This window comes from Gopherus evgoodei, chromosome 11, assembly GCF_007399415.2.
Source record: "Gopherus evgoodei ecotype Sinaloan lineage chromosome 11, rGopEvg1_v1.p, whole genome shotgun sequence".
Taxonomy (NCBI): Eukaryota; Metazoa; Chordata; order Testudines; family Testudinidae; genus Gopherus; species Gopherus evgoodei.
This window is the reverse complement of record NC_044332.1, coordinates 1289115-1316056: the sequence shown is the minus strand read 5'-3', so window position 1 is coordinate 1316056 and position 26942 is coordinate 1289115. Positions and strand designations below refer to the sequence as shown.

Genomic DNA, 26942 nt, shown 5'->3' with positions numbered 1-26942 from the left:
TGTAGTAAAACTGTGGAAGAGGTGGGGAAAGAGACAAGTATCTTTTACATGTCTGGAGAACTGTTTTGGCAATGGAAAGACTTTACATGTCTGGCATCACTCATGCCTCAGTCTTTAAATTATGACTTCACTGCTTTACAAGAGGCAATAGGTAGTCACTGAAAGTGGCTATCAAATGCTTGCAACAACAGCATGTGTATCTAAAATATTTTTTGTGCAGAAGTTACTAAGGACTGGAAATTAAAGCCCTGGTGAAATAATACATTCATTTGTAAAAAGCAAAGTTATTTGGAGAGAGTGTTGCCTCTGCATATCCACACTCATGGGATGAGCGCTCCCACAACACTGATGCTGGGGAAGCTGTGCCCTTTGGAACAGGTACAAGCTTTCCTGTGCAGCACTGAATATTTGTAGCCGAGGCTGAGTCTCTCAGCAGTCCCCAACTAAATCTGCTAAACCCCAGATGGGATGAGAGCAGAATGCTGAGGGGAAGGAGGACTGGCTGTAGTGACAAGTCATTGTTATTACTTTCATTCCTGGGAGCAGTGTAGAGTGAACCAGCGAAGAGTATGCCGCTACTAGCCAAAGTTCAAATAGCCTGGCTTTTGCTTCAAAATGCACCTTTCCACTCTCCAAAATTACACGTTGGAGGACAGTCTGATTAAACCAAAATTCTGCTTTGTCAAGAAAGTTTATAAATGTAAATGCATGTACAATATTCAAGGGAAACAGCAAATGCAAAGCTTGCAATGTGAAATACTGCAGCGGGGTCTGGATAATTACACACCATCTTTTCAAATGTGGAGGTTTACAAAATGACAGAGCGGGTCACGTATTTTCAGATTCAATAACAGGAACATAGGAATTGGCAGACTAGATCAGACCCAACTGTAGTCTAGCATCCTGTCCCCGACAGTGGCCAAGACCAGAAGTTTAAGAGGATGGCGCAAACATCCTGCAGTTTATGGGATCATTTATTATTAATGATCAGTTATGGAAACAAAAGCAAAGGTTAACAAAAGATAAGATTTAAACTGCAGAAAGGTGGGAGGATGTTAAAATTTGGTAGCAAACGTCAACACACTACTGGAAACCTTTTTGTACTGAGCGAGGGAGAAGGAACTTATTACCTGGTTTATTCCTCCATCCCTGTAACTGAACAATGCTTGTATTAATCCCCAGTATAAAGTGAAGTTATCCCACATTATAAAGCATGAAAATAAATCTCCAAAATTTTAAAACACTCAAGAGAGTTGGCAACCTATATTTGACAACGGAACCCTTTTCACGACTTTCCCCCAACATCCCTTTCCTTCTTTTAATCTATCAATCCGTATTATGGCTACTGCCAGTTACCCTAAGCACAGATATTTAGGAGCAAACTCAGACTAAGCATGTTACGTACACAACACACTCAAATCTTCACTGTTTAGGAGAGTAGCCATCCAAATCAAGGTTCAGCTTTCCCTGCATATTTAAAAGCTTCCACAAGTTCATTGGAAGCACAAGTCCAAGGTAAAGAGCAGTTCTGTACCTCTGCTTGAATACTTGTGACTGATCCTGTAATTCCATTCTCAGCACTTATGTTATTAGAGCTGTTGTTTGGAGAACTGGGACCAGATCCAGGAGCACTGTTGCATGCAGAGTCTAAAACACATTCAAAAACAACTATTAGAAACAGTAAAAACGATCTCTGCAATGCTCTTAGGAGAGATCTATCAGGGAAAACAAAAACCCTGAAGATGTAATAAAACATTTCTATATTGAGAATAACACAACAAGATGTACTTTCAAACAGCGGGGCCAAATACTTACTTACTTCCATCTTTTCTCTGCAACTTTTTTTTGTATAGTGTGTCAAGAACTTTAAATATGATTAAACACACAATAAACAATTTAGAAAGCATGAACAAGCCAAGTCAGTCTATGTCAAACTGTTCTACTACAGTTTTATGAAGTGCCTCCTCCAATCCACTTTAGCCTTTTATCTTAATCATGCTCTCGGTCTTGCACAACTAAGTAACTTTCGGAGCTTTGACGTTTTCCCATGCACTCTTCTTGTATATCTGAATTTATTCATGTTTTAAATGGAAAGATAATTTCATTCCTGACCCTTGACAGATATTTCACACCAGCACCAACATTTACTTTTACAAAAAGTGCCCTAATGAATGAAAGTGGTTATTTGTTAAGAGCTGACAGCGCGCTTGGCATTCTATGAGAAACAGTTATTTCTCTGAGGTGGTGTCATCTACAGAATTGTAGCTTCAGCAGCATACAGGACCCTAACACCAATCTGGAGCCCTGGTCCACTATTGAATTAGAGGAAACAGTACTAATTAGATAATTAATATAACTTCCCACAACACTTGGGTTTTCCTTGGAAGTCTCCAATCCAAGTACTAGTTTCTTTCCATTCCCAACATGGAAGCACTAGGAAAAGACTGGAATCAGAAGAGCATGAGCAAGTCTCCAGGCTTCCAGGTGAGGAAGCAATGAACACAGAGGATGAAGTCTGACTTTCAAGTATACATTTTTTTGCCCCCTGGATTACAGGCAGATGCCTCCATATGCTGCCTTCTTATCAGGATAGAACAATGGGAGGATAATTGAGAAAATGAAAGACAGTCATAATAGTTGTTTTGAGTATCTCCAGACATCAGTCTCTCTACACTTATTGTCCTGCAGCACTAGCTGGACAACTCTCTATCTCAGGGGTAGACAACCTATGGCACGGGTGCCGAAGCAGCACGTGAGCTGATTTTTAGTGGCACTCACACGGCCCAGGTCCTGGCCACCAGTCTGGGGGGCTCTGCATTTTAATTTAACTTTAAATGAAGTTTCTTAAACATTTTAAAAACCTTATTTACTTTACATACAACAACAGTTTAGTTATATATTATAGACTTATAGAAAGAGACCTTCTAAAAATATTAAAATGTATTAGTGGCACATGAAACCTTAAATTAGAGTGACTAATGAAGACTCGACACACCACTTCTGAAAGGTTGCCGACCTCTGCTCTACCTTCATGAAAACGTGCAAAGTTCCCAGATATTAGACTGAAAGTCCCCCATGTAGATACTGGTCAAAGTCTCTCAGAGGTAACACAAACCCACACAGAGTTTGTCCCTAGGGAATCCTAGTCTGTTCTGGCCACTCACTAAGTACTGATTGACCTTTCCCTTTCCACTGTCTCACTTGCAGAGCTTGTGCCAGGCCTATACGTCTAGAACTATAAGCCTCTAGGGATAGGTGTTCCCTTGGTCAGGGGAACTGCCTTTGACCCCATCCTGCGCTTTGTATGATTACTCCTTCCTAATTACCTACAGCTTGTTTCTTCTGACAGTGATGGCGGGATAGGACAGATATAAGCCCCTGTCTCTAGGACGGTCCACTGACCCATTCCTGCACTGGTCCAGCGTGGAGTGTGTACAACTTATCAAAACACAACCACGAGAATTTTGTACTTAAAGTAAAACTTCATTTTATAATTCTATTGCTATATATGCTGCCGCTATGTTCTTAACACCCCCCACTAACCAGGGCAAGTGGGACATCCAACTGAACCCAAAGCATTTTTAACAGACTATAAAGCTGCATTTCCCAGCTCCAGTGCACCATCGCAGATTAACTGATTTCACGGCTACCAGAAATTCTTTTGGAGCACAGAGCTGGCCCATAGAAGCCTCTCTTATTTTGCATATAGCACAGTTTTCAGTGTTTCTCTTTTTATTATCTCAGAAGTATGCTTGGCAGAATATCTTTTCTTTTTTTTTTTTTTTTAATATTTTTGACATATAATATGTCAGTTTTAAGCGTTTTTATTCATGTAAATTTTCACAGTCGAAGGTAATTATTTGGGCAGGGAGAAAGGAAGTAGACTATAATTAAATGAGAGCAGCCATTGAGATTCAAAAAGAAAGCTTTATAACTGTTAAAATTGTCAAACTATACAAATTGAATATCCTTAAAATTAAACTCTAATAAGTTCTCCAGCAGCACTTTTCTTACTTTGCCTATCTGTAAATTTGGACTGGAAATATTTTTTGGTCAGTTTGTGGTTGAACAGTGAAATTGATGTTTACCAACATTTACCAACAGAAAGCAGAAATCACTGCAATCTTTTGACAGCCATTCCAAATATGAGAAAATAGGATTTGGCTGACCCCAATATAATTTTCTGGTAGCTGTGATATAACAGCCTGATGCAATCTGGGACGTTTCACTGGGATGTCTCAGTGGACAGAGCCAACTGGTATGACTTTGGGGACATGATACAATTTTTGTTTTAGTTATTTAATTACTGAAATCCCCTTAACCTGGTTAGCAGAGTAATTCAGCACATATTATGGTAGAAGTAGAGTAAATAAGTAGATTTTATTGTCCTCTACAACCAAGAGAAATTTAAGGATCTAAAACTGACTGCACACCGAGTAATGATTACACATCGCATATTCAAAGGTATCCTCTTTCTATAAATCTGCTACTAATCTGATTATTCCAAGCACTATGCATTTTACTTATGTGACTCTATAAGCTCTAGTGAATCGACATCCATTACTACCACATGTCCCAGCCATGAAACTATGGAACCGTCTCTGAGCTTCAGCAACTATCTTCTCCATACCTTCCAAACAATACTATGATTTCTCAAGTCATGCTTCCCAATACACTTGTAAAGAATGAGAAGCCAGCAACAGGACTTATTTGAGTATGCATACATGTATGAGCATGCTTACTGAACGTACTGATCAAATGGGAGACCTTCTTCCCCTGCCCAAATCCTTATTCCTGACATTGTAAGCAAAAGTTAGTACTCAGCACTATTCCTTCCTATATAAAGTTAACCTACAAGCAAAAGGAAATTCTTTTCATCCATAGACTTGCCCAAAATAGCAATGCATTTTCTATTCTACTGCAAAGATATGAGAACGAAGCCATTACCAAGATGCATGCTCATTTAGTTCACTGATGACACTGGAAGTGGAGAAAAGCTCTTTCAAAGTACTATAGAAGAGTTTGAGAAGAAATTAACCAAATACTTCTTTTTAAAATGCTGATCAAGGATGTGGTTCCTCCTTAATTAGACATGAGAACATTACCCCAGCCGACAGGAATGCAGACACTCAGCAATAGTAGCACTGAGGCAGAAAATCCTTCTTTTTTTGGTAACATCACTTCGTGCTTCGAAAAAAAATTACTTTCTGAGGTTCTGAGATCTCTGTAGCACCGCATTACATCCATGAATAAACCAGTATGTTAAGCAGGCCTTCATACTTTTAGAACATAATTTTTTGGGGAAAAAAGGCATCTGTGTGTAAAAACAGCCTCATTACTCTTTCTTGTGCCTTGCCTCCTGCTGCCAGGGTTGGTCTTCCTCTGTTCAATTAAGTGAGCACTAAGCAGCAGTATTTTGAGTGAAGAAAACCCAATTAACCTGAAGTTTCACTACTGCCCTTCAACTTTCCCCACAATGGGCACCTGTGGCGCTTAATGAAAACCTAGACATTGTAGAAAGAACATTCTGGTTGGATAGAAAATACATGCACTTCTGTAAGTAACAGGTCATGAGCTATGATTTATTGGATTCCATGTGTATTACCTAAACAAAAGAAAAAAACACATGGCAATCAATTTATCTTTGTGATACATTCAAGCCTTAAATTCATCCAGGGGTATTCTCGATGGATTAAACGTACAATTTCCCCCTGAAAAGTGGCTGTAAAAATGGCATTTTCAACTCAACACATGTACTCTGTATTTACCTAGAGTCTGACTCGCTGACTAATGACCAAAATAAAATGCTCATGCTTTTCATTCCTATTAGTGCAGCAAGAGCCCACGCAGCTAAGAGCATAAGCAGGAATCTTTTCCTGCCTGTGGATCAACAGCGCTCTAAACTTCGTTCCAGTCAGTTACATCTGAAGACACCCAGCAAAGTTGGGCATGCACAGGTGTCACAGAGGCACCATGTGAAAACAGTGAGGTTGCACATGAGTTACAAAAGCCCTAACTTAGCCTGCAGAACCTTTGTAACAGGCAGGAACATGAGGAGGAAAGAAATAAGCTTGCCTCTCAGCTCTGTTGTGGAGTTTGCAGGGCTGCTAGTTAGAGAAAGCATCTCCTGCCTTGTCAACCAAGAACATTTGGTAAGGAGATCACACACCCACACATACACTCATGGAACCCATGATGCCATTTCTACAGAGTCACTTTTCAGAGCAGAGCTGAATTTTATGTTGCATAAATTATGACATTGCGCTCTGAGGAGCCAGGAAGGTCTGAGAAAAGGAAAAACAGTGGTTGTCCAAACATACTTACAGACAGCTCTCTTTAGATGGTGCTAAATATTAAACTTTATGATAATCTAGAGTCTTACTTAGTTTACCTCCAAGTATGAAATTTATCAAATAAAAGAAATACTGATTACTTTTTACAAGAGGTTGTGAAATAAGTATATATGATCTATGGTAAAACAACACAACGTGTTTTTACATTTAAACTACGGCTGTCAATTAATCGCAGTTAACTCACATGATTAACTCAAAAAAATTAATCTTGATTAATCACACTTATAGCAATAGAATACCAATGGAAATTTATTAAATATTTGTCTACATTTTCAATATTGATTTCAATTACAAACACAGAATACAAAGTGTACAGTGCTCAGTTTATATTATTTTTAATTACAAATATATGCACTGTAAAGATGATAAGCAAAAGAAATAGTATTTCTCAATTCACCTCATGAAAGTACTGAAGTGCGATCTCTTCACTATGAAAGTGTAGCTTACAAATGCAGATTTTTTTTGGTTACACAACTGCACGCAAAGTAAAACAGCGTATAACTTTAGAGCCTACAAGTCCACTCAGTCCTATTTCTTGTTCGGCCAATTGCTAAGACAAAAAAGTTTGTTTACTTTGATGGAAGATACTGCTGCCTGCTTCTTATTTACAATGTCACCTGAAAGTGAGAACAGGTGTTCACATGACACTTTTGTAGCCAGTATTGCAAGGTATTTACATGCCAAATATGCTAAACATTCATATGCCCCTTCATGTTTCAGCCACCATTCCAGAGGACAGGCTTCCATGCTGAGGATGCCGTAAAAAAAAAAGAAAGAAAGAAAAAAGTGTCAATTAATTAAATTTGTGACTGTACTCCTTGGGGAGAGAAATGTATGTCTCCTGCTCTGTTTTACCCGCATTCTGCCATATATTTCTAAAAATAGGTACAGCACTCGATCCAAGGTTTAAGAATCTGAAGTGCCTTCCAAAATTTGAGAGGGACAAATTGTGGAGCATGCTTTTAAAGTCTTAAAAGAGCAACACACTGATGCAGAAACTACAGAACCCAAACCACCAAAGAAGGAAAATCAACCCTCTGCTGGTGGCATATGACTCAGATGATGAAAATGAACATGCATCGGTCCGCACTGCTTTGGACTGTTATCAAGCAGAACCCATCATAAGCATGGAAACATGTCCTCTGGAATAGTGGTTGAAGCATGAAGGGACATATGAATCTTTAGTGCATCTGGCACGTAAATACCTTGTGACGCCAGCTACAACAGTGCCATGCGAACACCTGTTCTCACTTTCAGATGACACTGTAAACAAGAAGCAGGCAGCATTATCTCCTGCAAATTGTAACCTACCTTGTTTGTCTGAGTGATTGGCTGACCAAGTAGTAGGACTGAGTGGACTTGTAGGCTCTAAAGTTTTACATTGTTTTATTTTTGAATGCAGTTTTTTTGTACATAATTCTACATTTGTAAGTTCAACTTTTATGATAAAGAGATTGCACTACAGTACTTGTAAGAGGTGAATTGAAAAAACAATTTTTTGGTTTTTTACTGTGCAAATATTGGTCATTAAAAATAAATATAAAGCGAGCACTTTACACTTTGTATTCTGTGGTGTAACTGAAATTAATATATTTGAAAATGTAGTAAACATCGAAAAATATGAAAAATAAATGGTATTCTATTGTTTTTTAATCGCTTGACAGTCCTAATTTAAATTGCTTTATGAAAAACAATGGAGGTCTGCATGAGGCCTATAAAGAACATGGCGTCAAAAGCACTTATTGTTGGAGTGGTACAGTTATGAATTATGCTTAACAACTGTATCTATGGACATTAGCAGAGATACAGCATGAAACGTTTCAAAGGTATTTCCCAACAACCTGTGATTTCTATCATCTTGAAATACTACACTGTCACCTATAACTGATTAACACAAGCTTAAAAACTAAAGTTGTGAAACTGAGGCTGTGAACTTGGAAACAATGCCTTCAATGATGAATGTGCAAGGACTAAATAGTTAAGGGTGCCAAAGGGAGTATAGAGATCCTGACTAAAGAGTTAATCAGACATATAAACAGGTTTTAAGATGGGAGCCTTGTATAGAATTTGACAAGAGGCATGGCTTTCAGTTGCTTACCCAACATACCTGTGACATCCAGGGGACGCTTCTTAAGAGCAGTAGCCACTGGGCCATCTTTCCTCCGTAACAGGGGACTGCTCCGTCTTTCAGCAACTTTCTGCTTTAATCTGGATCGTAACTTCAGGTTGGGTTCAGATGCTGTACAAAGAAAGGAAAAGTCATCACTGCATTCAGAGTTCCATTTAATATCATCTTATTCATTGTTTTCTGCCAACTATATTGGCTAATCTTCAGTGAAGGATACCACAGAAATGTAAGGGAAATTAGTCATATGACATAATTTGAATAAAGAATTATCAGTATAATGAAAATATACCAACAGATGTGTTCTGCACTAGTTCTGTTAAAACACTGATGATCAGGATTAATAGTGTTTTTTATAAAAATTAATGTTACAATGTTTTACCTATAGACTGGAGATAGTGGATTTCAGTATGGTTTGTTGTAAAGTTCATGAGATCTAATACAAAGTAAGATATTCACCTGTAATATATTTATAACCACTCCACTGCTGACTACTAAGCTTATCACAAAGGTAGAGCCTTGCAATGGATATTCTGTAAATTAATAAAAGAATCAATGGGTCTCTACAGCAGATAACAAAAGAATAATTATCTTAATTTTCCAAGAATAGTTCAAGGATTGTTGTATGACTAACCCACACCAAATATTTTGCAAGTTTATCTTAAAATGTCTGACTACCTTAAGGTCATCAGCACTGCCAAGAGGATGTTTGTAACATTTGAACTCCTTTACATCAAGTGATACACATTTTAGCTATCCCTTTAAATGAAAGTTTCAGGAATGTTCCAAGATGCTATATTCATCCACTGCAAGAATCAGGAGATGTGCTCAGAACCCTCACCACATCCTCCTAAGTAGGAATCAGAAAAGAAACAGTGAACTGCCAGGACTACGAGTCTCATAAAAATATTTTTCAATAGGTAAGGAAGCCATGAGAAAGGGAAAAAAGATTCCCACTGGAAGATATCTTTCTTTCTAAACTTTGTGCTCTCTTGAGTATATTTGAAATATTTCTTTGAGTGCTCCAAGGCTTCTGACATTTACTGAATTTGTGAGCTTACTCAATCTTTCCCTTCCTTCACTCTCCAGCAATTCTGTTGTCTAATTCCTTTGACTGGCAATTCTATGCTCTCATCACTAAATACTGATACACTTGATTCTTTGTGCCCAAGGGTAGACAATGTAAAACTTCTTCAGCAGACTTGAAGTCAGGTTTACAAACTGATCTTGTTTAACAAAGTCTGGTTACAAATTTATTTCCTGCTAGAGTGTGTAAAAGGCCAACACAGAATGTTTTAATTGTGGAGAGCACACAAACTGGAAATTGATGACTTCATGATCAAATATTTGCTTAAAAGTTCTCATCAAAACTGTTCTCTGATGAAACTTTACAAAAGGAGTGTTTCATGAATATACCATGGACAGAAAAAATTGTCTATCTAAATTTGCTTTAAAAAAAGATAAAGGAGGTACTTTAAAAAAGTGTCAGACTCATCAAGATGATGTTTAAAATTCAATTTGAAATCCATTAGTGAAGGGCGAAATAATGTTATATACCATTTACATAAAGAAAGCAAGTGGAAAGAATATAAATCTGCTGTTTGCCGGAAGGACAAAATTAAAGAGGAGGCTATTTAAATAACAATTGCACTTTCTTCAATGTTAGTTCAAAAAGGAAAAAAAAACCCTAATCTTAGTTTAAGAGTAGACAATAGATGTGAGAATACTCAGAGCCTCAAGGTAGATAATTTACACTTGCAGCAAATTTACATTTTAAATAAACTAATTGATTAGATGCTTGGGTCTATAATTTAAAAATAAAGCAAAGCAATGTTTCATATAGATGTGATCATGTATATTGTGCATATATATGGAGTATCTACATATGCATGCAATGGAGGCATATTCTACAGTTGGTTAAAGCATCTGTCTTCTGACAAAGAAAAATGTGACAATATAAATTACATTAAAATGAGGATTTCATTCATATTATTTATTCCTGTATGGGATTTGTCTGAATTATGTTTTTGTTGGGAACAAACAAATCACTGTTATTTTAAAGGTATACAATGAAGGAAGTGTCTAAGTATGAAACACCTTAAAAATGGAGAAAAAAATCAGGGTATCAGATTACCTAATATTACAAATGATGCTACAAGTCTGAATATACTAATAAGAATCCTTCCCTGTAACAAGAATTTCAGTGGGAATGAAAATAAGGAACCACATGCTTAAACAAAACCTCTCCAAAGGAAGATATGACCATCCAAAGAAAACACACTGGAACTTCCCAAACAAATGTATTACATGGTGTTCTTCAACCCCTCCTCATATTGAGATAAGTTTCAAAATAGTGAGACATTGTTTAAACCCTTACCATGCTACAACTAAATATTTAGACTTTGTTCTACCATATTCCTTTTAATTTTTTATACTAATCCTATACAGAAATCTTTATCAAAACTTCAAGGACTTTTTAAACATTGGTATCCCATTTCACCTGTCATTCATATCCACGGTACATGAAAATATCTGTATATATTTCACTAGGTGTTATGTAACGCAGAGTTAAGTGAATTAAAAACACCCTGCCAGCAGCACAGAATGATCTGAAATTCTAGGTATTTACATATGTCATTTCTGAATGTCTCAGAGTTATGAAGAGGTTCAATTTTCAACAATGCATACTGAAAGCTCAGTCAAGGCCAACAAGCTTATTTGTTTTTTTCACTGTCATCTAACAAAAAAAAATGCTGCCTAAATTCAAGAGACCTGTACTTCAAAAGAATAATTAAGAAAATAACATGAATCAGGCAGCACATAACTCAAACAATATTATGGAGTTTGAGTGTATAGTTCAATTTTCTTTAAGAAACATCAGTTCTACGGAAAATCAACTGAAATTTATCCCACCATACAATGTCTCCACCAAACGAAGTGTTTCTCAGAATCTTAACACAATCTATAGTGCTTGGAAGTCAATTTCAAAAGCTTTGTACTCTTCAGGTCATGTAATGTCTTCTAATCTAATGGTATACACTTATTAATTCAAAAATTCAATTAGGTACTTATTCAGCCAGATAATTAAGGACATGCCTAACTTTAAGCATGCTGTTAGTCTTACTGAAGTCAATGGGACCATTCATATGTTCAATTACCTTACTGAATGGTGGCCTTAGTGCCTCAGTTTATTTAGAGAAAATATGTTATTCCTGGGGCAATTCTGAACCACTGTGCACATGCAGAATTCATCTCTCCTGTAGATTTCTTCGCTTGACCACAGAAAAATGGGGAAGTAAAGAAATCTGCAAGGAAAAAAATGCCCCTTCCCCAGCAGCCAGGTTCAAGCGCCCATAGTAGCTGGAAGAGATGTAAATGAATGTGGGGGGAACGGGGGTTGGGCATGCATGTGTGGGGAGACGTCAGTCACCGCGAGAGAGGGCAGGGCTGGGTAGGCATGTGTACAAGCAAGAGACACTCTTGCTCAGTCTAGTGTGGAGGGATAGGGCTTCGGGTTGTTTGGAGGCAGGTATGAGGCAGGCTCTGTCCTCTCAAGCAGAGCAGAAAATGTAGCAGCCTGCCTGCATAGTTGTTCCTATTGTTGTTAGTTAATTGTTCTCATTTATAGCGAATTCCCGTAGGAGCATAAAACCGGTGTAAAACTTTTAAGGATCCTTTACATTGCCAGAGTGGTGTAAAGGAGCCTTATTGTAATGACAGTAAGGGAATCCTCAGCTAGGAAGATCCATGTGCTCTCTCGCTTTTTTCCCGTGCCAGAGTGGCACAATGGGGTAGATTACAATTCAGGATCTATTTTACTTACCCATCTAAAAAAAAAAAAAAAAAAAAAAAAAAAAAGACTGAGGAAAAATAAAATGTTTATCAAACGGTCAATAAAACGTCAGGACTGTCCGAACCAGTCACTTTCAAAAGTAGCTAGCCAGGATTATAAGTGTGATACAGGGTATTGGTTATCAAGTATTTGTAACTTAACTCCCATGTGTTTAGGAAGTGCTGAATAGTTAGCGACTTTTTTCTGTACGGTAGTTTAAATAAATTACTAAAATAATTTGAACTGGCTTGATTATATTGCATTATTTTGACAAATAAAATATGCAGAATTTTAAATTTTTTTAGGCAGAATTCCCCCAAGAGTAATATGTTCTCTTCTCTCCTCTCAGGCTTCTCCATTGCATGAGGAACATAGGGCCTTCACCATTGCCTTTATGGGGGCACACAAGCCTTCCTGCCATGTCAAAGCATAGTCCATGGGCAAGGAGAGGGAGAAAACATGTTGTGAGTAAATTAATAACTGAAGAAATTAAGACATGTAGAACAACTGCTTCCTCGGTCCACAGGGTTTCCTAAACAAGATACCTATCATGTGCTTTTCCACAGGATCCAATATGACTTGAGCCATTCTATCTGGCTTCTTTCAGCCTGTTTTCCTCCGTGAAACTATTCATTTTAAAGTGGTCTTCTGAAGTGACCTTACATACTGCCTCATTAGCTATTCAGGCTAACAGCATAAGAGATGTAGCATTTTTCATAGTCCCAATACAACACATTTATGGGAGAAATTATCAGACAAATGTGCCAGGAGTATACCTATCTTTACAGATATTAATGGTACCTCTTTAGTATTTCTAAGTAATATTGACTTTCACAATAAGTCTGGCAAAGGGCAAATGCTATCCTGGGACGTATACGCAGAAGAATCTCGAGTAGGAGTAAACAGGCTGTTTTACCTCTGTATTTGGCATCAGTGCAATACCAGATCCAGTTCTGGTGCACAAAACTTAAGAAGGATGTTAAAAAATTGGAGAGGGTTCAGAGAAGACCCACAGGAATGATTAAATGTGTCATCTAGTGACAGATTCCAAGAGCTCAATCTATTTAACATATCTGGCAGCTGGTGGTACTGCCCATAGGCCCAGTAATAATCCAGGGAGCGATGCCACCTGCTTCGAGGAGGGTGTGCAGGCTCCTGCGACCGGGACTACGAGTGTGGGGATCGTTTGTGACGCTCTGGTGGTTGGCTCCAGAGAGCGCCAAGGAGGCTCTGGCGAGCGGCGCCTGAGAACCAGGGAGCAGCGTCTATCGGGTGACTGCTGCTGGGGTTCTGGGGACCAGTACCATGGGTCCTGTGACTGATGTTGGGATCCAAGGGATCAGTGCCTGGAGTCCAGCGTTCTGTGCTGGGAACTTGCCCAGTGGCCACAGGTCTGTGGTCTGAGGTATGGTTCTGGAGGTTGTTGGCACGGCTCTGGTGAGTGAGATGGGGAAGTACGATGCTGCAGGGCTGACTTCTGTAGGGGTGCCATGGAATGCTTTCCCCTACAAATGGTTGGGAGGAAGGGGTCCTTGGCCCTCTCTTCCTGAGGAGTACGTGGCACTGGGAGGGAGAAAGGCTTGAAAGGCTTCCGAGATGGACAGCACCATGAGGTACTGCATGCCTCTATTACTCCCTGGAGTAGGAGGCAGATCATGGAGAGGACTAGGCCCAACAGGTGATGCTGCCTCCTGGCTACCCTCTTGTGATGGTGAGATGGTCCAAGTTTGTCTAGGCTCATCTTCTCCCTTATCCTTGCCCTCATGGGTCCCCAGGGAGCACCCCTTCCTACGTGCTCTCTGTGCCTTTTGGCTGGTACTGGTGACATAGGGCGCTTCTTGTTGACGCTGAAGTACTCAATACCAAGTCCAAATGTGCTGGCTCCAAGGCAGTTCTGAGCGCTGACTTCATGAGGAGCATGCAGAGTCTTATTTCTCTCTCCTTCTTGGTCCAGGGCTTAAATCCCTTGCAAATGCGACACTTCTTGCTAATGTGGGACTCACCCAGAGACTTCAAATAACTAAGAAGTGGATCGCTGATTGGCATGGGCTTCTTACAGCGATCATACAGCTTGAAGCCTGAGGAAAGGGGCAAGCCCCATCCCTGGGCTAAGTCTCTCAGGGGACTATATCTCTAGAGCAATGGTTCTTAACCTGGGTGCACGCACTCCCTGGGGGTGCAAAATGCCCTTTCTAGGGGTGCAAGACATGCCAGATTTTTTTAGAAGGTAAATCATTAAAAACACAAATTAAGCACAGGCACATAAGTACAACACAACTGCTTTGTTCATTAAATCTATGCATTTATTAACATTATACATTTTTTTAACGATTACTGTAATATATAAATCTAGGTTTAAAGAACTGACCTACTTCAATGGCTCCTGATCAGGAATGTGAGAACATATTTTGAGAACCAAAGGGGTGCAGGCTGCAGTAAAGGTTAAGAACCACTGCTCTAGAGTATATTAAAACTATTAGGAACTGTTAACTATTGCTAATTACAACTATTTACAAAAGAAATGGTTCAAAGAATCACTGAATGAGAACTACTTGCTAGAGCAAGAGGAACATTCGAGCACTAACACTAAGGCTACGTCTTCACTACCCGCCGTATCGGCGAGTAGCAATCGATTGCTCGGGGATCGATATATCGTGTCATCTAGACGCGATATATTGATCCCCAAACGCGCTTATATCGATTCCGGAACTCCACCAACCCCAATGGAGTTGCGGAGTCGACATGGGGAGCCATGGACATCGATCCCGCGCCGTGAGGACGGTGAGTAATTCGATCTTAGATACTTCGACTTCAGCTACGCTATTCACATAGCTGAAGTTGCGTATCTGAGATCGATTTTACCCCATATTGTAGATCAGCCCTAAGAAGGAACTGAGGGAGAGAGAGGGGGCCAGTAGCCCCCCTTATACCGGTGCATATGTGCGCCACTCCAGAGGGTGCCAGAGCAGGTCCCCTATGGATACCACTGAGGGTATAAACTTGCGGCAATGATGCATGTGTTGAGTGCACACGCCTATAATAGAATGGACACGAGCAAACACTTAAAGAAAAACTCTTGTTTTCTGTGCTTGCATGAACAGCTTGGTACAGCTGTGGAGAAGGGCTGCTTCTGTATTTTTATGTATGGCTCTTCATCCTAATTAAAATCTAATTAATGACTTGTGCTGTGGGTTTGTTAGGACAAAATGTTTATTAGTGATCAAAAGAAGCTTTGATTTTAGGATGAACAAAGGCTGTTTACACTTCTTTTATAGCTTTGCTATAGTTTGCTTGCCTGACCGTAGAAGAAATCAAAATAGCAGTAGAGAGGAGTATACAGTGGGGAGTTCCTTTGTAACTGGCCAGACATTTCATGAGAATGCCTAGAACATACAGCTTCACATGTGGAAAGGCCCTAAACTAGTGATACTGCTGCTCTTGTGCTGACGTCACCCCTACAGTTACAGAAAAACACCACAGTCATGCTGTGACGCTTTCCAAGGATACCCAGGCCTGTCCGGCACCTGGCTACCTACCCTTAATATGAGGAAGCCTTGTCTGGCCCTGCTGGGGTTCAACTCTCCAAGTCCATTGGCCATAAGCAACACAAGTGCTCTCCTCTAGACCTGCACAGGCCTTTCTGCCTCTCTACGGAGGAGGGATTGGCTCATTCCAACTCTGAGCCCTCTGAGTGTCTCTGTGGAATGTCCAACCCTTGCTTCACTGCACACTCACAGTATTCACAGACTGGCAGATTCTAAAAGAACAGTACACCAAACTTACTCGTTCCACTGCCGAAGGCTTACATCACATCTCTGCTTAACATACAGTTCTTAGATACTTTGCGAAATACACTTTTACATGTTTTCATGATACACGTATCGGGATTTGAGTGATAGCAAGTAGAAGAACTGGAAACAAATGGTTATGATTTTACTTCATACGTAACATGCATTCTAGAACTTAGACTTAACTAGATACATTTCTGTCTTACAGAGTAACGCTCATACCAAAGCCCTTACTGCATCGTACAGCCAGATATAGCTGTGATCTTCCATTCATGTGTGCCTCCTTGGTGAAAGATCCAGGGTATGTCACCAGACTCCCAGGTACTCCAGAACTATCCGTTATCCTTACTCATAACCGGGATCCCCCCGACTGTGGCTTTCCCCTCTCGTCAATATCAAAATCTCCTGATTGTTCTTGGGCTCAATATACAAATAGACACACATTGTGAGATGGACAATACCCACTACACAATGACCAGACTGGGATATAAATATCTGTTACCTCCTGCCTCAAAAGAACATTCCTGAGGTATGTCACCTGCTGGTTACTTGCCTTAAGAACATAACTTTCCGTACGGACCCAGCTCATTAAATATTATCTGTATGTACGTTTTGCAATGATTATGATGACCAATGGGCTACAAGCTCTCAGTAGAGACCTCACATGCCACCCTTTGGGGAACTGCTGTGCATATACTGAATGCAGGGGATCCTTGAAATTCCCGGTGCACCCCCTGAGCCCTCTGCTGGCTGGCATCAAGAGGTTCCAGGGTCACTCTAGCATAGCGGACAGCAAATTTATATCAGCTAATGAAGAGGGAAGATATATGGCAGGAGACAAGGAAAGGGAGGAAAGGAGCATAAGGGCCAAGTGTTCAACACCTAAGAAGAAGAAAAAGAGCTGCTGGGTTCAGAGCACTTCTGAAAAATCAGACTACTTCATTTAGGTGCTTAATGGGGAGCTGAACTCTCTTGAAATGCATAGGGAGAGCATCTAGTCTTTAGACAGCAAAGGACAAAAGTGCTTGAGTTGCTGCAATGGCTACAGAGAGCCTGATGCTGGGCATCCATTCCAAGCTGGTATAGCAGGAGGATGGCAACAGTGCCTCAGAATTATCAGAAAGAGGTTAAACTACAGTGATAAGCCAAAACAAGGGGTGCGTTAGTACATTACTGGAGCATGTGTCAAGTAGAATGAAGTTTATTGGTACTAGAATAAGATGGATGAAGTTGAAATTTTATTTGTTGAAAACAAGTTTGATGGTATTTATATAACACATTCATAGTGAAGGATGAGAACGGAAGTATGGAAGAAATAGAAACATTCCCTCTACAACTAACTCTACATGTCATGACATTTATTAACATTTCCCCTTCCTCAGAATACATCAACATCTTCAGTTGTGCTTTTTAGACAAACCTGACTCTCTTTCTGCTGCAATAGGTGGCCACAAAGACCCTTTTTCAACTCCCACCTATTATAAGAACAACACAAGGAATATTAAATCTAAGTTAACGTAAGCAATACTCCCAATTTAATTTCTGGAATACAAAGTGGGAGCTCATCAGGGGCAGAAAGGGCAGCTGGGTTCATCCCGGGGGCCAGAAGAGGCAGTTTAGAGCTACTGCTCTTCTCTCCATCTGCTACCTTCATCCTCCAACAAAAATTGATCCAATAGGGTCAAGAAACTGAGGGCAGCTCTTAGTTCTTCTTCCTTTAGTTAGGGGCTCTTTCAAAACAGCTCAGCTGCTTCGAGAGCGCCTTGGAGCACTGTGGTAGGTTGGGAAGGGAAATAGTAGCTTTCCTTTGGTGCGTAACTATTCATGCCCCTTTTCCATCAGGACATCAAAGGGAAGCCATGGCTCCCCCCCTCCACACCCCTGGTAGCACTTAGCAGTGCAAGAGAGCTGGCTGGACTGCTTTAACGTGACTCCTGACTGAGGAAGCTGAACTAGGAACTGCATTAAAGCCTCACAATTAAGGTTCTTAATCTAGTGTAGATGGGCTAGGCCAGAAGTCAGCAGGTGGTAGGAGAGAAGGGCTCCATGGCACGTGATTTGCAAGCTTTGACTGCATTTGCTAAAGCCTGTAACGTTTTTTTTTTTTTTTAAAGAAAATCCCTAACACACATTTTAGAGTTGATTTTCTGAAAGGACATGGGGGAAGATATTAAAAGCAAGGCTCTCCCCCAACTTGCTGTTTGGTTTCTTTTACTATTTTCTAGAATTTCTACAGCTTGACCTGAATAGATGTTCTACAGAACCAAAATACTAGGCAATTTTTATGCATTTTATTAAGTTACTTTTAGTAACATATATACACTCAAAGGCTATTCCTCTCCCCACTTAGTACAGGAAATACAGATGTCTTAATAGGTCAATGACTACCTCTCATTAGAAGAGTATGCCCTGAAGTAATGTGTGGATATGTGGTACAAAGCATGTAATGCAAGAGAACCAGAACCTGGATCACATCAGCATCAGGAAATACAACGTAGGTGGGAAAACAAAGATTCTCTTAAACTTGAGTGACACTATGTAGTATAAAACTCAAAGACTCTCTCTAAATTATACTCCCACACGACGCTGGGATTTCAGCCTACTCTATTTTCCTCTAAACAATCTTTGTCATAAAACAAGCCACTTCACACATCCAAAGGATCAGAATCAGCTCAGAGAGGTATGAAGTGTTTCTTGATGAATGCAGTGTTTTAATTAATGACAAAATGCAATTTCTTTTTAACACAAGGTGTTCAGCACAATTCTACCACTTTAGCAATATAATACCACCCTACCCATGTTCTTGCAACATCAAAGAAAAAACAAACAAACAAAAAATTTCACCCCGCAGCTATTGGGCACGTTCTCCTCCTGCTCTCACTCACAGATTCTTGCCTGATGCATGGAGGCACATGGAAATGAGTGCTAACAATAGGAGATGATTTTTCTATTACAATTATGCATTTTCTTATCCTGCATCCATCACTACAGGATCTAAGCAACTGTAAGTCTGTACTGTTCCCCCTTTAGAAATCAGCATCAATAAAGGAGACATGTCTTTTATGCTGCTATTTAGAAATTAGCCAGCTCAGTAGTCTAATTGTCGGCATGTGGAGTGCATGGGCCAGTCCTTTCCTGTGAGACTCCACATTAGCAAATTCAGGAAAATTACTGACCTGTCATTTTGCTTCTCTGAAGCTGCCATTTGCCAGGATTTTCATTCTTAGGTCTCAGCTACCTAAAGCAACATAGGAGCATCTACACAAGCTCCTGAGGCTATGGGATTTGCGCTATTTTTTTTTTTTTAAATCGCTAAAGGCAGCAGCAGCAACAGGATGGAGCACAAACCACCAAGTGGCAGTGACCCAGCGCTAGCTGAAAAGCCAAGGTAAGCACAGAACTGCTGAAAAACCAAAGCAAGACACAGAGCACTGAAAAATAGATGCTAAGGCACCAGGGCAAATAGTAAAACCATGAAAAGTGCCGAAGTCCTGGTGTCAAGCACAACACCACCAGCACTGAAGCACTCGGGAAAACTGGCAAGTAATTTTTCAATAATCTAGACCTTACTGGAAGACTGGGCTATGGAAAGGAATCCCCAAAGATGAGTGAAACAGTTCACAGTAAAGAGCCTGAGTAACAACAGGAAAAGTGCACTCCTCTCAACGCCCCTCCCTCACTGACATTAAGGAGGATCTGACTGGAAGATTCCAAGGGTAGATGTTATTCTCAGCAGGCTGGGCTCACACTCTAGTCTGCTACCTCTCCTTAGGGAATAATCATGTCAACAGTTAGGAGATTTCAGTTGTCTCACACCATGGAACAGAGAATCAGGTGTGAGACTCTCGGCAAATGGTATCTTTTAGAGAATGAGGCCTTGTACCTTATACCTCCCGCTGAAGTAAATGGGAGCTTGGCACCTTAGAAAAGAAACTATTCAGGTTCATTTTCACTGTGTTCTATAAAAGTGTATCTGTTAAAGAGACGTAGGAAATTTAGTACAGAAGCTTTTACGCATTTAAGTAACCAGCACATCAAAAATCAGCTTATCTTTCTTCATTTGCTTTATGGATGGATGCAAAAACGTTGGTAATCCCATGGGCAAGTGTCATAACATTTCTTCCCAGATCTGGACCTTAGTGTCCAAAATATGGGTTTTAGCATGAAAACCTCCAAGCTTAGGTACCAGCCTGGACCTGGTATTGCTGCCACCAGCTAAGAATTATACAGTGCCTAGTTCACTGTGGTCTCCTCAAAACCTTCCCTGGGGGACCCCAAGACTCAGATTCCTTGACTCTCACAACAAAGGGGAATAAACCATTTCCCTTCCCCCTCCTCCCCTCCAGGTGTTCCCTCCCTGGGTTCCTGGAGAGATATACAGAAGCAAGCTCCGTGAATCTAAACAGAGCGATTCCACCCTCCCTGTTTCAAGTCCTTGAAACATAAGCACCGAGAGAGCTAACCTCTCTCCCCTCTCACCCAGAGGGTATGCAAAGTCAGGCTTAGTAAATCTAACACACAGAGATTTCCCCCCTGACTTCTTCCTCCTACCAATTCCCTGGTGAGCTGCAGACTCAATTCCCTGGAGTCCCAACTAAAGAAAAACTCCAACAGGTCTTAAAAAGAAAGCTTTATATAAAAAGAGTGAAAAAGGACATAATATATAGTCTCTGTATCAAGGTGACAATGTACAGGGTCAATTGCTTAAAGGAAAAAAATGAATAAACCGCCTTATCCAAAAAGAATACAATTCAAAACACTCCAGCAACTACACACATGTAAATACAAAAGAAAACAATATAAACCTATGGTCTTACTATCCTTGTACTTACAACTTGGAAACAGAAGATTAGAAAGCCAGGAGATAGAAAAATCACTCTCAGAGCCGAGAGGGTCAGACCCAAGACAAAGAACAAAGAACTCACACCCAAAACTTCCCTCCACCCAGATTTGAAAAAGTCTTGTTTCCTGATTGGTCCTCTGGTCAGGTGTTTCAGGTTCCCTGTGTTAACCCTTTAAAGGTAAAAGAACATTAACCCTTAGCTATCTGTTTATGACAGCAAGTAATTTATGAGCATTGCTGGAAAAGTTCCCAGGTCTACAGACTCCAAGTCTGCCAGGTTAGCCAGTAGACCAAATTACAAACTGATATATGTAGAGTCCTGTAACACTCCACGCAGACCTGTGAGAATAACTCTGCTGGGCCAGTACCGTTCTCAGTTTGGCTGTAATGTATGACAGAGAAGAGGCACCTGAGGCTGATGGAAAGGAATGAATTGGTATAGGGTTTACACAAGAAAGCCCATTCTGTGTATTCTGACTTTAGCATCTTGAGTTGGAGTTCCATTAGCCAGACTGGGCTGGCATTTCTCTCTCGGCCCTCAGTGGTCAAGGGTAAGGATGGTTCTTGGTAGTTCCTAGCCAGTCTCTCTCTGAGAGCCAAAAGAGTTGTACATAGGGATGCCAACTTTTCAATTTTTCAAAACCGAACACTACAGGCCTCTCTGTCGCTTACTCCTCCCTTCCCCGGGACTCATCTGCCGCCTGCGGAGCAGGGGTGGGAGGATGTGCTGCTGGCCCCGCTCCTCCTCCAGCAGCAGCTGCTCTTCCCTCCCTTCCAGTGGTTGATCATGGTTACTGCGGTAACTTGACTTTTGGTATCCAGTCAGCAGGGTTGACCATACACTGCACAGGTCCCCTTTTGACCAGATATTCGAAAACCTGAAACCTGGCAACTCTATCAACTTGTACAGACTATAAATTATAGTTTGTAATGGCAGCAATTTTCACAGTCCTAGCTTTGGACTGATGGGAAGCTGGTCTAAGTATATCTTTCCTGTTAGGAGTCAGGCTCTTCAGTCAGTCTTTACTGCAAAGAGTGGACAAGTGCTCATTTCTTTATTTTGTTTTTATAACCATCTTTATACTAATGATGTTGGAGGGGACACCTCTGATGAATAACTGGAAGAAACCCTGAGACTACATTGATTTGCTCACTTTTGGGAAAGGCTCAAATACAGATACCGAGACAAAAACAATTTTTACAGGTAACAGATTTCAAGGACTTATTTTTTTATCAGCTGGCTTGCTCCTAATGAGGTGCTGAGTCCCTCCAGAACTGCTGAATTTCAGCAAAAATTAAATGCATTTAGCATCTTGCAGCATTGGGCCCATGAAAAAGACGGTTACTCACCTTTGTAACTGTTGTTCTTCGAGATGTGTTGCTCATATCCATTCCAGTTAGGTGTACGCGCCGCGCGTGCACATTCGTCGGAAAACTTTTACCCTAGCAACTCAGTGGGCCGGCAGGTCGCCCCCTAGAGTGGCGCCACCATGGCGCTCGATATATACTTCTGCCGGCCCACCCGCTCCTCAGCTCCTTCTTGCCGGCTACTCCGACAGTGGGGAAGGAGGGCGGGTGTGGAATGGATATGAGCAACACATCTCGAAGAACAACAGTTACAAAGGTGAGTAACCGTCTTTTCTTCTTCGAGTGATTGCTCATATCCATTCCAGGTAGGTGAATCCCAAGCCTTACAAAGGCGGTGGGGTTGGAGTGAAATGTGGCAGAATGAAAACTGCTGAGTCAGAGGCTACAGCGCCTCTCGACTGTTGAACCAGGGCATACTGCGAAGCAAAGGTATGGACCGAGGACCAATGGAGCTTCGCGACAGATCTCGTGGGTAGGAACACGAGCCAGCAAGGCGGCAGATGAAGCCTGAGCCCTGGTAGAATGCATGGTGATGTGGCTTGGTGAAATATGAGCCAAATCATAACACGTGGGGATGTCCGCCATCACCCAAGATGAGATCCTCTGAGAGGAAAACAAGCAAGCCCTTCCTTTGGCCTGCTACCGCGGCAGAGCCGGGGCTCCTTAGGGAAAGGTTCTGTCAGCACAATATAAATGCGAGCACTCCACAGATGTCCAAGGAGTGCAATGGTTGTGCCCATTGCGTTGAGCTGTGGGTAACATGAGAGGCTGAAACCCCTTAGGAAGGAAAGCCGGGTGCGGTCATAACTGCACCTTGTCTTTGTGAAACCTAGTGTACGGCGGAACCACCGTAAGAGCTCTGAGCTCGGAGACCCGTCTGGCCGATGTAACAGCTACGAGGAAAATTGTCGTGCAAGACAGGTATAGCAGAGGGCCAGTCGTGAACGGCTCGACTGGGGGAGACATAAGTCTGGTTAAAACTAGGTTGAGGTCCCAGGATGGGGCTGGGCGGTGCACCCGAGGGTGCAAGCGCTCCAAGCCCTTGAGGGACCTCGAACCCATAGAGCATGAGAACACGGAACGGCCACCTTAGCCTGCTGGAAGGTAGAGATGGCTGCTAAGTGTATCCTCAGCAATGATACCGTCAGGCCCTGCCGCTGAAGGTCAGAGGCAGGCCGAATAGAGGGGATCGAGACCTCAGCAGGAGCAAGATCGAGCGTATTGCAGCTGTAGAAGAAACACTTCCACCTGGCCGGGTCCGTTGACCAGGTGGAAGGCTGCCTGTCACCCCGACTCAGGTATGCAGGAGCCACACCATGAGGTGAACAGGTTGCAGGTCCGAGTGACAAAGCCTGTTGTTGCCCTGAGTGATGAGGTCTGTTACTGACAGGCCGAGCAACGTGGTATATCAGTGCTGCCTGGGCCACTCTGGAGCGATCATGATGATGCACGCTCTGCCCCTGCGGAGTTTGAGCGGGACCTAGCGAACCAGTGGGAACAGTGGGAAGGCATAATGCAATTGGCCTTTCCACGGCATCAGGAATGCGTCCAAGATCGATCCCGAGGAGAGACCTCGGAAGGGGCAGAACATCTGGCATTTCCTGCTCTTGCAGTGAGCGAACAGGTCTGTGTGAGGAAACATCTCAACTTCTGGAGAGCAGAACGCCTCACATGGGGCAGAGTGATCACTCGTAAGACCGGAAAGACCTGCTGAGTCAAAGCGTTAAGACGTTCCGAACGCCTGGGAGAAAGGACGTCGCCAGCTCCATCGAATGGGCCATGCAAAAGACCCGGAAATGGATGGCCTCCTGACAAAAAAAAGGGGGGGGGAACTATGTCCCTCCCCGGATACTCATGAAGCACATGGCCGTTGTGTTGGCTGTAAACACCGAGATACAACGGCCTCACAGCTGCCGCTGGAACGCCTGGCACGCCAGGCGGACTACTCTCCTTTTTGGGGCATTGATGTGGAATGCCAGCTCCCGAGAAGACTAAAGGCCTTAAGCTCGGGGGTGACCATGAGCACTCGAGCAGAGAGATGACGCGTCTGTCGTCCGGGGCAGTGAGGGCTGGGGCGGATGAAACCGCATCCCTGTCCACATCAGGGAGGGAGTTAGCCACCACTCTAGGGAGCCTAAGGTGTTCGAGGGAACGGTGACCACCATGACCATTGGCTCCCTGTCCGGGCGGTACGCCGAGGTGGGCCGGACTTGGAGAGGACGGAGGCGGAGCTTGGCGTGTTTGGTTACAAACTTGCGGGCAACCATGGACCCAGGAGACTGAGACAAGAACAAGCCGAGGTCGTTGGGAAAGCCCTTCGACCTCAGATGATTGTTGCCATCGCCTAAAACCGCAGTTGTGATAAGCAGGCTCCAGCTAGGTAGGAGACCAGGATAGCCCCTAGGAAGTCCAACCTCTGCGTGGGAACCAGAGTGGATTGCTCTATAGGAATCATCAGGTCTTGGCCTGTGAATAAGACCGTGACAATGCCCACGCGCTGAGCGGTTTGTGTCTCAGAGTCTCCTCGGATAAGCGAATCGACCTGATACGGAAAAACGCATATCCGACATCATCGATGGTAGGCGACGACTATGGCCGTAAGCCAGGAGATTGACAGTTGGCTATAAAGCGGAGGTACCTCCTGTGCGGAGGGAAAATGGCGTCCCTCATATCCAGGGCGGCATAGTAGCCCCCAGGAGGTAAGGATGGAATAATGGTTCCCAGGGATACCATGCAGAACTTCAACCTTATTCTAAACCGGTTGAGTCCGTGCAGGACCAGGAAGGTCTGAGACCTGCGCCCGAGTGGGGGACTAGGGCATAACGGGAATAAAACCCCTTGCCCCTTTCGTCCGCTGAAGGGGGACAGGGCTGGAGCAAATTAAAGGTGGTGCACTGTCCCCAGGCGCACCTTGGAAGGTTCGTCTTCGGTCCCAGTGGTAATTACGAGGGACCTTGACCTTGGCTCTTTAGGGGGCCTGACGTTCGTCTGCGACCACCTTGGCCTTGCCGTTTGCCAAAGTTCTGCCTCTGGCTAGGCACAGAGTATGGCGGCTGGGGCCAGAAAGGCCTGCGTTTGGTCGCCGGCATATGCATGCTGAGAGAACGCATTAGGAGCCCATTGACCATCAGGCTTCGCAGCCTGGGGCTGTCCCTGCCATGACGAGGCCTTTACCAACAAAGGGTAAATCCTGAATGGCAAACTGCAGCTCCGGCCGGAGGTTTGAAACCTGAAGCCATGCACCTCATGGCGGCGCCCAAGGCCAGAGTCCTGGCCGCAGAGTCTGCTGCGTCCAACGAGGCCTGGAGGGACGCTCCGGGAACGTTCTTTCCCCCGTCCTCCAAGACGGCAGCGGACTCCTGGCGGGAGGTTTGAGGGAGAAACTCCTTCACCCCGGTGCTATAATTATTGCAGCTAAGCAAGGCTTGTTGCTTTGCCACCCAGAACTGCAGGGCCTCTGCAGAGTACCCTGGCGGCCAAGCAGGTCCATTCGCCAAGCCTCTTTCGGCTTCGGGGCGGGCACCCGCTGGCCATCATATCAGAATCATGGTCCTGAGCATAGAATCTGCGCATATGGAATGACACAGATGCGTGTCCGGACTGCCATGGAGGTACTAAAGAAGGCACAGGCAGAGTCTCTGACTCATTCGGACCTTGCCCAACTCGGCACCGGGGACCGGCACCAGGAGGCGTACCGGTACCTGGAACAAGATCCAGACCCGCAACCAGAACGGTGCCGGGAGGTCAACCGAGATCTCGAGGCTCGGGGAGAGACTACAGGAGTCAAGGTACCCGCCGCGGTGCCGGGAGTCGGAACGGTGCCGACAGCGGGTCGGCGAACGGGATACCGAGCGGTGCAGCGAGTGCGACCAGTACCGATGAGGAAAACAGCATCGGGACTGCCGATGGCGCCGGGCGTGTCGACAGAACCTGGAGTGCCTGCGGGACCGGGATCATGAACGGTGCCGCTCTGCTGTGCTGACAGAGGACGGTCACCTGAAGAGACTGTATCAGGCAGCATCGACTCTGTCATGGCAATGAAATCCCTCGCCGTTGGTAACGTCTCCGGCGTGGAGGGAACAGCAGGCTCACCCACAGTGCATAGTGGGGAGCTGTCAGGCATCAGATTCGACAGCCCTTGTGGGACCGGGATTGACGGTACCGAGGTCGTCAGAGCTTCGGTAGGTGTCGGTGCCGGGCGATCCGAGTTAGATAAGCTGGCTGGCTGCGGTGCCGTCGGCACGGAAGCAGCATAAGCAATAAGCTCAACCACGGCGCGTGCCGGGGAGCCGTCAGGCACCGGATTCGATAGCCCTTGTGGGACCGGAATCGACGGTGCCGACGGTGTCGGTGCCTCAGAGGCGTCGGTGCCAGGCAATCCGACTGAGACTAGCCCTCTGGCTGCGGTGCCGTTGGCACGGAAGCAGCAGGAGCAGTAGCTCAACCACGGCGCGTGCCGGGGAGCCCTCAGGCACCGGATCCTAACAGCCCTCGTGGGACCGGGATCGACGGTGCCGACGTCATCGGGGCCGCAGCAGGCGTCGGTTCCGGGCAATCCGACTTAGAGGAGCCCTCTGGCTGCGGTGCCGTTGGCACGGAAGCAGCATGAGCAGTAGCTCAACCACGGCGCGTG

At 43.4% G+C, this 26942-nt stretch overlaps 1 protein-coding gene across 4 annotated transcripts in view; it reads right to left on the bottom strand.

Annotated features, from left to right (window-relative positions):
* The window catches only part of HDAC4 (histone deacetylase 4), a 450554-nt gene that overhangs the window by 116862 nt on the left and 306750 nt on the right, over positions 1-26942 (bottom strand). For 3 of the 4 annotated variants that reach the window (XM_030579818.1, XM_030579820.1, XM_030579821.1), the window contains 2 exons: positions 8452-8592; positions 1535-1647 (listed from right to left, as the gene is read on the bottom strand). In XM_030579818.1, coding sequence (XP_030435678.1) covers positions 1535-1647; positions 8452-8592 — 254 coding nt within the window. The remainder of the gene's footprint in view (positions 1-1534; positions 1648-8451; positions 8593-26942) is intronic. The other variant, XM_030579819.1, reaches the window with a different exon arrangement.